At 42.0% G+C, this 13878-nt stretch overlaps 1 protein-coding gene across 1 annotated transcript; it reads left to right on the top strand.

Annotated features, from left to right (window-relative positions):
- Positions 1-8939: 8939 nt before the first annotated feature.
- Positions 8940-13131, top strand: nudc (nudC nuclear distribution protein). Its single transcript, XM_044017862.1, has 9 exons — positions 8940-9127; positions 9633-9710; positions 9809-10018; positions 10131-10211; positions 10301-10414; positions 11278-11472; positions 12264-12347; positions 12437-12555; positions 12927-13131. Exons 1-9 carry the CDS (start codon positions 9053-9055, stop codon positions 12976-12978), a joined length of 1008 nt encoding a protein of 335 aa, XP_043873797.1. The 5' UTR covers positions 8940-9052; the 3' UTR covers positions 12979-13131.
- The last annotated feature ends 747 nt before the right edge of the window (positions 13132-13878 follow it).

The following is a 13878-nucleotide window of genomic DNA, read 5'->3' as shown; positions in this document are numbered from 1 at the left end:
CCTGCTGCCACTGCAACTACACCTGCTGTCACTGTCACTGTAACTACACCTGCTGCCATTGCAACTACACCTGCTGCCACCACCTCATCGGCTTTTGTCAGCACAATCAATGCGTTGTCAGTTGCTGTTGCCATTTTGTCAGGTGTACTTTGTTTCCATCTATGAAGACGTTAAATTCAACTCTTTGTAAATGATGTGAAGAAATGAAGGAGTTTTGATGTAAATATCTAATTTTATATGCTAAGTTATCTGTGTGTGTGTGTGTGTGTGTCTTCCTGAGATTGTGTGTATATTAACCACATATCTGTGATGGGGGGAGTTTATGTCATTTTTTTAGTAACTGAAATTAAAACACTGTAACTGAAATGATGAAATGGTGTGGTTCATGAAAGGTTTTAGGTTTTTGTTCTTAATTCAGACTTCTAATAAGTCGAACTCACTGACACTGGTTTGTTGAAGACCTTTACAATAGATGATATCCCTAACAGATAATTCACTTTCAAATATTCAATTGAAAGTGAACTTTCCAGAGAATGAGTCATTGATTTGCACAGGGCCACACAGTGGAGTATGTGGCTTGCACTGTTGCCTCACAGTGAGAAGGTTGTCGGTTTGTGTCCCGATGGACTGGCGACCTGTCCAGGGTGTGACCCCACCTATCAGGGTGTGACCCCGCCTATAAGTTGCTCACCATGACTATCCAGCTGGACAGATTCCAGCTGATTTGGGCAGACAGGACAGCGGAGGAGGGCTGCTGCGGGAATTTTCGCATGTTATCGCGATAGCTGCGTACGTTCCCCCGTCTGCTAATGCTAATGCAGCCTGTGATGCACTCAGTGGTGAGCAGGCTGCAGACACAGCATCCACAGGCTTTCCTCCTGATCTCTGCCCACACTCACTCAGTATGTCACATGCCACACCAGAGACAATAAAATACTGGACCTTTTCTATGCCAACACCAAAGAGGCATACAGCTCATCCCCCCTCCCTCCCCTCGGAAGGTCTGTTCACAACCTGGTTCATCTCCTTCCTGTGTACAAACCTCTGTTGCACAGGCAACCAATTCAATTCAATTCAATTCAATTTATTTCATTTCATTTCATTTCATTTCATTTCATTTCATTTCATTTCAATTCAATTCAATCCAGTTCAATTCAATTCAATTCAATTCAATTCAATTCAATTCAATTCAATTCAATTCAGTTCAATTCAATTCAGTTCAATTAAGTTCCAAATCATAACATACATTATCTCAGGTCTGTACATAGACAACATCAAGGAGAGCAGAGAAACACAACAGTTCACACAATGAGCAAACACTAGGCATCAGTGGAGAGAAAAAACTCCCTCTTAACAGAAGAAGAAATCTCTGACAGAACCAGACTCAGAGATGTGCGGTCATCTGCCTCGACCGGTTGGGGTGAAAGGAAAATGGGGGACAGCGGAGAGGTGGGGGACAGAGAGGGGGGAGAGAAAGGACAAGATGGAGATGAGGTAGAGACAGAAGAGAGAGAGAGACCAGGAGCAGATACACAACAACTGTATCAAGTTACAAGTTTATACAGTTAATGATATCGACTTTTAATTATAGCCCAATAATAATGGTGATGATATGTATGATATGGATAGCCTCGAAAACTGGATCTGGATCCTGCAACCTGCATGATGAGAATACAGAGAGAGAGAGAGGGAAAGAAGGAAAGACACAAACTAGGGAGAGAAAGAGACAAGGTTAATGACATATAAAAAGTCATAACCACAGGAAAATCCCCCAGCAGTTTAGTTCTATAGCAGCATAACTAAGAGATGGTCCAGGTTTCCCTGAACAAAGAGAGGCGCCACCTCCCGAACTGTCATTGGAAGCTGGTTCCACAGGAGAGGAGGAGCCTGGTAACTGAAGGCTCCACCTCCCATTCTGCTCTTACAGACTCTGCGAACTACAAGTGGTCTATTAGGGTGATAGGGTAAGACTAGGTCTTTCAGGTATGAAGGGGCCTGACCATTAAGTGCTTTGTACATGAGGAGGAGGAATTTAAATTGAATTCTAAACTGAGGGTGGAGCCAGTGTAGAGAAGCTATCACTGGAGTTATATGGTCTCTCTTTCTAGTTCCTGTCAGAACTCGTGCCGCAGCATTTTGAATGAACTGAAGGATTCTAATAGACTTGTTAGAACATCCTGCTAATAAGGAGTTACAGTAATCTAATCTAGATTAACAAAAGCATGAACTAGTTTTTCAGTGTCCTGTAAGGACAGAATGTTTCTAATTTTCATAATGTTCCGCAGGTCACTCGGACTGAGCCCCCCCCCTCTGCAACTGGGTCCTGGACTTCCTGACAGACAGGCCGCAGTCAGTGAGGATCCACGACATCTCCTCCACCTCCAGCACCCTCAGCACTGGCTCCGCCCAGGGCTGCGTGCTGAACCCTCTTCTGTTCACCCTGCTCACTCATGACTGCTCACCTAAACATCCGAGCAGTCATATTGTGAAGTTTGCTGATGACACAGCAGGGGTTGGACGCATCAGAAACAACGATGAGTCCAGCTACAGACGGGAAGTGGAACACCTGGAGGGTTGGTGCAGGGTAAACAACCTCTGCATCAACACAAAGAAAACAATGGAGATGATCATGGACTTCAGTGAGGAGCAGACATCCCCCCTATTCTCTCCTGCACATCGGAGGAACAGCGGTGGAAGTGGTCTCCAGCTTCAGGTACCTGGGCGTGCATCTCAAGGACGACCTCACCTGGAGCAGCAACACTTCCAGCCTGGTCCGGAAGGCACACCAGTGCCTGTACTTCCTCAGGAGGCTGAGGTGCACTGGACTAGGAAGGTCAGCCCTTATCACCTTCTACAGATGTTTAGTGGAGAGTGTCCTGTGCTCCTGCATCACTGTGTGGCACGGCAGAGAAGAAGGCTCTGCAGAGAGTGGTGACAGCTGCACAGAGAACTGTGGGCAGCAGCCTCCCCACCACCACGGACATCTTCACCTCCAGATGCAGGAAAAGGGCCACCTGCATCATGAGAGATCCCACCCACCCAGCACACACACTGTTCACCCCCCTTCCCTCAGGCAGGAGGCTACGGAGCATCAAGAGCAGGACAACGAGACTGAGGAACAGCTTCTACCCTGGAGCTGTCAGACTCCTGAACTCTCTGTAGCCCCCAGCGCCAGCCCTGAGTAATTTGGTGATCTAAGCAAGATTTTAGCTGGCGCCCCCTTGCATCGCAGCAGTCAATTTCACAATTAACTTTCATACAATCACACAGAAACTGCATGTGTGTATTCAAGATTTTATTTCTTTGAGTAAAAAATATCACACCAAATAAAAACTAAAGAAAGAAACAAGTGATAAAATTAAAAATACAAAATAAATAAGGCAAACATATTAAGCCGAACACTGCACACGAAAACAAGTGACATAAAACACCTTCTCCCATCGTTGTTTTGGGGAAATGTGTAACTGTTTTTTGTTTGAAATGGTCCTCTGTGAATAGGTTTAATAATTCTTACTTTGTCTGTAAGAAGAGATGGCCAGTCAGCAGGGTCTATAGGTGCAGCCTTTAGTCCTGATGCTGTGTCACTGGGCTGTGCAGAGGTAGACGGGACAGCAGCACCTGATGCTGTGTCACTGGGGGTGGTACTGAAATATTTTAAAAGTGCATCTGAAGAGAGAAGAGAAGTATATGTGACGACTGCATGTTACATTTGAATAAAAAAACATGCTTGGTGTGCTATACATGAGACTAATATAGACTAATAATGAAAATGTGATGAGATTCATTCAACTTTATTGTCATTGCAATGCAATTCAGTCTAACCAGAGTGCAAAAACCAGTAAAGTGCAGTGAAATTAATATATATATATATATAAATATATGTATATATAGCCTATGAATGATATGGGAAAGCTAAGGTATGAAATATTAACAGTAATACACTTTAACTGCACTTTAACACTGATGTAAACTTTAACAAACATAAACTGTGACACATAAAACCAAAGTCTTACTATGACAAAGGGGACGGACAACTAAAAGTATTTTAACTGACATACAAGCAGGAAAGACACCTGTAAAATAACACCTGAACAGGCCTAACGTTAAGTTTCCACACGTCCCTGATGAATTTAACACACGTCGACTCAGCTATTTATTGATTATTAAACAATGTTGCTATCGTCCGAAGTAAGCTAGCAAGCTAACACTCTGCTCCAACAACGGTAACTACGATGCATTAAACTAGTAATTTCATGAACTTCATCACATTGACATTACTGTACCTCTATCTTTTTCATGTTTTTCTTCCTCTTCTTTCCTTCTTTTCCTTCCTTGGGCACCAGGTGGCTTCAGTCTTTTGGACATAATTCCGATACAGTGTCATTAATCTTTTTCTTCGTCTCTGGGTCACGGTCCGGTAAGATTCAGGCAGCTGGCCTCTTGACTCCGCCCCCCTCACAGAGGGCAGGTATAGAGCAACAGCTCGTTTCACCCAGAAAAAAGCCTTCTGCATTAATTAATAGTCTTTGCTATGACTTTATGCTGTGCTGTTGCTGTGGGCTTATATAATATTTCAAAATAATAGTAATAATGGCACTGGTAAAAAAAAAAAGTAGTATTTTTTTATTTTTTTCCCCGTTTTCGGCGCCCCCTGCGGATGACGGCGCCCCTAGCATTTGGCTATACTGCCTATGCCCAGGGCCGGCTCTGGTAGCCCCCATAGCCTTTCTGCCCCCACCCCCACGGACTGTACTTTGCACATGCCCCCAGTACTGTATGCCACTTTTGTTTTATTTTAAAGTTTTAATTGTTTTTTTAATTAATATTTTTTTAAGTTAAACTGTTGGTTCTTCTTTTTCTCTTCTTTCTTTTATTGCTGGGCTGACCAGGTTCTGGAGAGACAGAAATTTCGTTCTGACCTCTTGTCTTAATGTGTGTTGGTATGACAATAAAGAAATCTTGAATCTCTTGAGGTGGACGAAGGCTGTTCTGGAAATGAGTTTTATGTGTGAATCAAATGACATTTCCTGGTCAAAAGTAACTCCAAGGTTCCTCACAGTGGAACTGGAAGCCAGGGTGATGTCATCTAAAGTGACAATGTGATCAGAAAGTTTTTTTCTGAGGTGTTTAGGGCCGAGTATAAAAGTTTAAAAGTAGAAAGTTACAGGTCATCCAGGACTTAATGTCTCTGAGACAGAAAAGTGTCTTTGGGCTTCAGTAGATAGTGGACCCAAGTGTCTTCGGTCTTCAGTAGATAGTGCACCCAAGTGTCTTCGGTCTTTAGTAGATAGTGGACGCAAGTGTCTTTGGGCTTCAGTAGATTCGGTCTTTAGTAGATAGTGGACGCAAGTGTCTTTGGGCTTCAGTATGGGAACTGAGTATGTCTTCAGTAGTGAACCTATAGCTTTGGTCTTCAGTAGATAGTGGACACAAGTGTCTTTGGGCTTAAGTAGATAGTGGACACAAGTGTCTTTGGTCTTCAGTAGATAGTGGACACAAGTGTCTTTTGGGCTTAGAGTAGATAGTGTGGGCCTTAAAGTGTATCTGATCTTCAGTAGATAGTGGGCATAAGTGTCTTTGGGCTTCAATGAATGGACACCAGGCTCTTGGTCTTCAGTAGATGAGTGGACTAGTGTCTTTGGGCTTCAGTAGATAGTGGACACAAGTGTCTTTGGTCTTCAGTAGATAGTGGACACAAGTGTCTTTGGGCTTAAGTAGATGAGTGAGCACAAGTGTCTTTGGTCTTCAGTAGATAGTGGACACAAGTGTCTTTGAGCCTTGAGAGGCAGATGGTGAAGGATGGGGTAGGTGCTGGTAGATAAAGGTGGACACAAGTGTCTTTGGTCTTCAGTAGATAGTGGACCCAAGTGTCTTTGGGCCAGTAGATAGTGGACACCAAGTGTCTTTGGTCTTCAGTAGATAAGTGGATCCAAGTGTCTTTGGGCTTCAGTGAATAGTGGTGAAGTATCTTTGGGCTTCAGTCTAGATAGTGTAGGCATAGAGGTGTCTTTGGGCTTAAGTAGATAGTGGGCCTTAGAAGGTCTTAGGTCTTCAGTAGATGAGTAATAGTGTCTTTGGGCTTCAGTAGATAGTAATGAACACAAGTGTCTTTGGTCTTCAGTAGATAGTGGACACCAGTGTCTTGGATCTTCAGTAGATGAGTGGGCCTTAAGTGTCTTTGGGCTTCGAGCTAGATGAGTAATGAACACAAGTGTCTGGTGTATAAGTAGATAGTGGTCAAAGTACTTTGGTCTTTGTTAGATAGTGGGCGCAAGTGTATCTGGTCTTCAGTAGATAATTGGACTTAGAAGTGTCTTGGTCTTCGATACCAGATAGTGGGCGCCAAAGTGTCTTTGAGCCTGGTAGATAGTGAATTTAAGTGTCTTTACAGGCTTCAGTGTGGAAAAGTGGACCCAAGTGTCTTAGGTCTTCAGTAGATATTTTTCGAGTGTCTTGGTCTTTAGTAGATAGTGGGCCTTGGTAATGCTTTGGAGAAAGCTTCCAGTATGAAATAGCCGGACACAAAGTGTCTTTGGTCTTCAGTAGATAGTGGACACAAGTGTCTTTGGGCTTCAGTGAATAAGTGAAGGACACAAGTATCTTTGGTCTTCAGTAGATAGTGGACACAAGTGTCTTTGGTCTTCAGTAAGTGGTACAAAGTGTCTTTGGTCTTCAGTAGATAGTGGACCCAAGTGTCGGTCTTCGGTAGATAGTGGGCGCCAAGTATGCTGAAACTTCCGGTGATGAGTGGTTTTGAGTATGCTTTGGGCTTCAGTAGATAGTGATTTAAGTGTCTTGGTCTTCAGTAGATAATTATGAACAAGTGTCTTTTGGGCTTCAGTAGATAGTGAACTACAGAGTGTCTTTGGGCCCCAGTAGATAGTGGTTAAGTGTCTTCGGTCTTCAGTAGATAGTGGGCCCAAGTAATACTGAGCTTCAAGTAGATAGGGGACACAAGTGTCTTTGGGCTTCAGTAGATAGTGGACACAAGTGTCTTGGTCTTCAGTAGATGGTGGGTCTTCAGTAGATGAGTGGACACCCAAAGTGGACACAAGTGTCTTTGTTCAGTAGATGAGTGGAGTGTCTTTGGGGTCAGAGAGAGGGTCAAGTGTTCCACTAGATAGTGGAACTAGTGTCTTTGGTTCAGTAGATAGTGGACACAAGTGTCTTTGGTTCAGTAGAGTGGATCCAAGTGTCTTCGGTCTTCAGTAGATAGTGGACACAAGTGTCTTTGTTCGACAGTAGATAGTGGACACAAGTGTCTTTGGTTTTCAGTAGATAGTGGACACAAGTGTCTTTGGTCTTCAGTAGATAGTGGATCCAAGTGTCTTTGGTCTTCACTAGATAGTGGACACAAGTGTCTTTGGTCTTCAGTAGATAGTGGATCCAAGTGTCTTCGGTCTTCAGTAGATAGTGGAAACAAGTGTCTTTGGACTTCAGGTCTTTGAACAGCACTCCTGAAGTCATTTTCCACGCTGCAGTGTTGGGGATCAACAATAGTGGCAATAAGTTGATTGATAACAAAAATAAATCAATTATTAAATATTTTGAAAAAACTAATTAAATATTCATTCATTTTAGATTGGGGTACCACCCTGATAACAGAGAAAAGACAATCAATCTATCCCTTTAAAATCAGTCTAAATCACTGTAATTGACTACAATATCAAAAGATATCCTGATGAGACAGCATTCCTTTAAGTGAATAAAAGTAACAATTTATTAAATCAAACTCCAAAAATCAATTAAACAATTTGGTTCACTGAAGTTAAATAACACAAATTGAATCTGATAATCTAAGTCAATGAACATCAAAGCATAATGAAAATGTAGTCATTTGAGTCAATACATTTCACTTACTAAAGCTAAAATCAACAATATTCAACATAAACACCAGTGTGTGTGTGTGTGTGTGTGTGTGTGTGTGTAACAGGAGATAAATATAAGAAAGGGGAGTGAAGTGGTTGGTGACCAAGCTAAGCCACTCCTACTTCTGGAACCAAAGTGACGGAGGCATGTGACTGTAGACGCACACCTCCACCTAAGAGCCGCACGGCAGGAGGAGGACAAAGAAAAAGGACAGAGAGAACAAGAGAGTGAAAAATGTCTGTCTTCTGGTTTTCTAGGGTTACCGGTGGAGGGGCCATAAAACAGAGACTTAGTGTTGGGAAGTTGGACTCTTTTTACTGACTCGGCTCTTTACTGTAAATTGAACAAATCTCTTTTTGAGTCATTTCGCTCATTTCATTCAGTTTTACAGCGGGTGGCGCTGTAGCCCCCTTGTGGGCGCCTCAAACACTTAACACTGAAGGCAACACGGTTTGCTTCAGCTGACAAAGTATAATAAACAAAATGCTACAAGCAATGGGAGGAGCTGATTGGTCCTGCACAGGAGGAATCTGTATCAGACGCCTGAACATCCCAGCTGCAGTAGACTTCCTCAAACCACCCAGAGCCAGACTGTCAGCAGACGTTTTTTGTTTGGTTTTAATAAACCTTTAAAATGATATTTCTAGTGAGTTGGGAAAAGGGAGTGTCAAAGGAAAAAATATTAGAACTATATAATAATGTTTGGGAGACTTTTTTCAGCCCTTCATCCTCTCCTGGGTCAGTCGCCACCGGAAGTAAACATACAACGTTCATTTTTTTTAATGCTTTAAATTATTTAAATGAATCGCTGGAGTAAAACTGAAATGATAGAATCAGGAATTGGAGAGAGTGAAATACTTTAAACTTTTAAGGATATATAAATACATATGTATATATACATATGTATTTATACACATATACACATATATATACACATGTATATATATATATATGGGTTAGGGTTCGATCCACATTTTGAGCCACACTCCATACCAGATGGTGGCGGTACTGCACCAAACCGCCGTCAAATGTCAACGAAGAAGAAGATGTCTTCCTCCAATTGGCCCAGACAGAGGAGGTGGGGTTTGTTTCCCGGAAGTCGTGGCGAAGGCCGTTAGCTGTTGCTCATTGTGATTCAGACTTGTCATCCTCACGGATATCATTTCATTTAGAGTCCACGAACATGGGAGACGACGAGGAAAAGTATGACGGGATGTTGCTCGTCATGGCGCAACAACACGAAGGAGGCGTACAGGAGGTAAAGAAGGCCGCTGTGGAAGCTAACGTATATAGCCTGCAAGCTAGCAACATTACGGATGCCAAGTGTCGTTCATAGATCTATATTAAAGATCAGCGTCAGCTATAATGCTGTAGATTTAAAGTGTTTGATGGATTCAATTCATTTTCATGTAGTTGGTATCATTTATTCTTTATTTGGCGCTGTGTTGTGTTTGGCTGTCATGTGTCAATCACATGTCATGAACATGCTTAGACTAACATGTCATGAACATGCTTAAACTAACATGTCATTGCGTATATGGTTATTTGTTTCACTGGAAATATAAGTTATTATAGTGTAATATTTGTTTCTAGCATAGCTCCTCCATGGCGTCAGGTGACTGAAATTGCTAGAATTATTGTCTCATCAACATAATGTCCTTGTTTAGCATCACGAGAATGTATTTCTTGCTCTATCTAAAAGATTATCTTTCTCTTTTCTCTGTTGAATTATTTGTGATGATTTTTTGTGTGTCTCTTTTCAGTTAGTAAACACATTTTTCAGCTTCCTCCGTCGTAAAACAGATTTCTTCACTGGTGGTGATGCTGGTGCTGCAGAGAAGGTAAGTAGCAGAGCGCACGGTAAAGCAAAAATGTTATACCAACATAGACATCTATGTATGTCTTCTCTTGTCCCTCAATTGTCTCCTTTTGTCTTCAGTTGGTGAAGGAAGCTTTAGCCCACCACAGTAACCTGGCTCTGAAGAGCCAGAGAGAGAAACAGATAAAACAAGAGAAGGAAAAGAAAGAGAAAGAAGAAAGAGTAGCCAAGCTCGCCGAAGAACAGAGGAAACTGAAAAAAGACGACTGCCCTAGAATTCAGGAGCTGACAGATGAAGAAGCAGAGAAACTTCAGTCTGAACTTGAGAAGGTGGAGTATCTGTGTTTTGATGCTGTTTCACAACAATTGTAATTGGTCTGCTACATTTAAATCCAAGTCATCATTATTATTATTATCATTATTACTATTATTTATGTTTTAGAAAAAGAAAGAAGAAGAGAAAATGGAAGATTCAACAACAAACGGAGAAAAGCCTCCTGAAAATGCAGAAAAAGATAAGGGGGTGAGGGAACAGCAATTATATTTTGTAAAAGGAAGTGTTTATGTCAAATCTGGTCCCTGACTCGTTTCCTTTCATGGTTGTGTCCACAGTCTGACTCTGAGGGAGAGGAAGATGAGAAGGATAAAGGTAAAATGAAGCCTAATGCAGGAAACGGAGCCGACCTTCCCAGTTACAAGTGGACACAGACACTGACTGAAGTTGATGTGAGTTCCTTTTGTGTTGTGTGTATTCCTTCAGTATGACTAACTTGTGGTGCAGTGGTGATATTGTGGTGGTGGCTGCAGTGGACCCTTAGAAATGAACTTTCAGTTCACTGTCAATCAGCCGAGTCAGTACACCTATGTTAAAAGTGAACTGTAGTGAGTCCTCTGAGCTTTTATTTCTATAATTGTAGGCCAGAATGATGCCGGAGCAATGTCCACCTTCTCATATTACTTACTGTAAACCAGTGCTTCTCAAACTTGGGCCCCCCCTAATAGGAAGAAATTTCCTAGAGCCCCCCCCAACTCTTACAAAAGAGTTCCTCCGGTGGCTTACTGACGTAACCCGGGTGAATGGTCTTCATGTCTCTTCAGTTTATTAGGTCTTTTATTGAGGTCTTTCTTCATCTCCTGCCACGTTCACTGTGAATCCAAGACTGAGCTATGCATCGTCGTGAATGTTTCCCAAACATTGCACAGTTTTCTTTTTGCCCCTGTCAGAAACGTCTCCATTCTTCAAACCTTGTCACCAGTGTAGATTTTGTTTCGGTAACCACGAGACCTGAAGTTCTAAGATATTTGGATAAAAGGTTTGTTATGTCGATGTTTTAGGACAGCACTTCACGTAGAAATCCTACTTTTCACTCTAAGCCGCCATTTTCTAATTATTATAAAACACTCACATTCATGTCAGCTGTCATTTATGTAAGTATTGTAAGTAACTCGACCGTCACACACACATCTCTCTGAGAGTTTCCCACAATGCAACAGGTTTTTTCTGTGTCCAGTTCTACATGCACTGAGAGTGTTGATGCCTGTGAACATAACAGAATCTAACAAGTTCACATTCTCACCCTCTACCATAGCTGTCGGTGCCTTTTGATGTAAAGTTTCGGATTAAGGGGAGAGATGTGGTGGTCGACATCCAGCGGCGCACCATCAAAGTCGGCCTGAAAGGTCACCCTCCTGTTGTTGAAGGCCAACTCTACAACGAGGTGAAGGTAGAAGAAAGCTCCTGGCTCCTTGATGATGGCAAGGTGGTTACAGTGCACTTAGAGAAGGTAAGACGTGTGGATGTACTCTGTGTGCTGTCTGCTGGGTGTGAGAGACGGGGGGGCGGGCTTGATTTCAGAGAGTAGGGACAAAAGTGGTAACACAATCTAACTGTCCACTCTATTTAGAATAGTTCTACAGTTTAAAATAAGCATAGACCACTGTCGTAGTAACTGCAGCAATGAGCACTTTACTCCACCAGCTTAGCAGAAATCAAGCATTTACTCTGTTTTCAACAGTGGCATTCTGCTGTTGCTCTGTGTGCTTGATTCACAGCTCTACTCTCTGCTCTCTCCTCTCTACTCTCTGCTCTCTACTCTCTGTTCTCTACTCTCTCCTCTCTACTCTCTGTTCTCTGCTGCTCTCTACTCTCTGCTCTCAACTCTCTCCTCCCTACTCTCTACTCTCTACTCTCTGTTCTCTGCTCTCTACTCTCTACTCTCTCCCTCTCTACTCTCTGTTCTCTACTCTGTTCTGCTCTCTCCTCTCTACTCTCTGCTCTCTCTCTCCTCTCTCTCTCTCTGCTCTCTACTCTCTGCTCTGCTCTGTTCTTTGCTCTCTCCTCTCTCCTCTCTGCTCTCTACTCTGCTCTCTACTCTGTTCTCTACTCTCTGCTCTCTACTCTCTGCTCTCTAATCTCTGCTCTCTACTCTCTGCTCTCTACTCTCTACTCTCTCCTCTCTGCTCTCCGTGTTTTGTCATTTGGAAGAAATAGAACAACATATAAATATGTGTACTAGTACCAATACCTTGTGGTTGTGTCGTTGATCTTCATCATCATTTTTCCTTTTAATGTCAGATTAATAAAATGGAATGGTGGAGCAAGCTTGTGAGTACAGATCCAGAAATCAACACCAAGAAAGTGTCTCCAGAGAACTCAAAGGTAACGTTTGCAAGATCAGGTCTTTTGCCAGTGAGAGTGAAATGCCTCCGATATTACTCACCAGTTTTCCTGTAATTTGCTGTCCTCAGCTGTCAGATCTGGACGGAGAGACCCGTGGTATGGTGGAGAAGATGATGTATGACCAGAGGCAGAAGTCAATGGGTCTGCCTACATCTGAAGAGCAGAAGAAACAAGACATTCTGAAAAAGTGAGTCTCTTCTGTTCCATCACAGTCCCTGGTTCAGTTCACACCTGGTTTGTCTCATGTCATCACACTGCACACATTAATGTTCTGTCAGCTGGTGTTTGAGGACACGTATGTCTCTGTTTCATTTAATTGTGTTATTTGAAACTCTTGGTGTGTCTTTGTACAGTATGTGTTATCACCTTAGGACATTTCTGACATAAACACTAACTTTGGCAAGACAGTGGAGACCAAAACCTGGTCCTAATTGTGCAGCACTTGTTAGGTTTTGTACTGTGTTGGGTGAAAGTATGAACTGATTATGGTTACAGACAAAGCTGCTGCACAGTACTGTATGTTTGAAGTGTGATGAATGTTATTTGTGGTGTCTGTAGGTTCATGGCTCAGCACCCAGAGATGGATTTCTCTAAAGCCAAGTTCAGCTGAAGGACGACGCGTTCAGCAGATTCACCTGCCCCCATATTACTGAGTCACTGTCTGAAGGGACTGGTTTGATGACGTTAATGCACACATCCCTTTGCATGTTGTCTGACTGTAAAGATGTCTGGATTTTTTTAATAAAAGAATTTAAACATTAAAGTTAAAGTTTGCAGTATTTCTGGATGACACCAGTACTGTATAATCGCCGTATAATAATTATTGTATGATTTCCATCCTTTTATTATTTATTGTCTCTTCAATTTGAAAAGCAAAGGATGCAATTGTAAATATAACTAAATTATTTTTAAATACAGACAAAATTGAAGATAATATAAATGATCAGCAATTATAAAAATTAGAACCATATATAATAATAATGCAGTGTGATGCCCGAAACTCGGAGGTCAGGTGTGAAACCAGGAGGAAACTTCTCCCTGATCTAAACAGCAGCTGGTGATGACCAGTCACTTAAGTGTCTTGATAATGTGTGTTATGTAAATAAAAGTGAACCGCCATGAATATATGAAATATCTGCAGGCAGGATCAGGTAATATCTCCCCACTACTGTGAATGTACCTCACATTTTCCTCTCCTGGTCTGTGGTTTTGTCCAGGTCTAGTCAGTAAAGACACTTCCCAGATAAATAAAGTTTAAAAAGGAATGTTCACTGTGTCATTGTTAAAAGTCAGGTCCTGTACGACAGAAGACGGATAGCTGCACACAAATGTTTTATTCAAAAAAAACATGATTCTCATTGTCACAATTAGCATTTTTAAATGGAAATGTACCAAATCTAAATGTCTGTCACAGGAGGGTTTCAAACCCACAACTCTGGTTTCACAGAGCAGCTGAAAATTATTACAAAATTATTATTGTTTCAATCAGAAGAGAATAGTGATTTGTGTG

This window comes from Solea senegalensis, unplaced genomic scaffold, assembly GCF_019176455.1.
Source record: "Solea senegalensis isolate Sse05_10M unplaced genomic scaffold, IFAPA_SoseM_1 scf7180000015939, whole genome shotgun sequence".
NCBI classification, from domain to species: Eukaryota; Metazoa; Chordata; class Actinopteri; order Pleuronectiformes; family Soleidae; genus Solea; species Solea senegalensis.
This window is presented reverse-complemented; position numbering and strand designations above follow the sequence as displayed.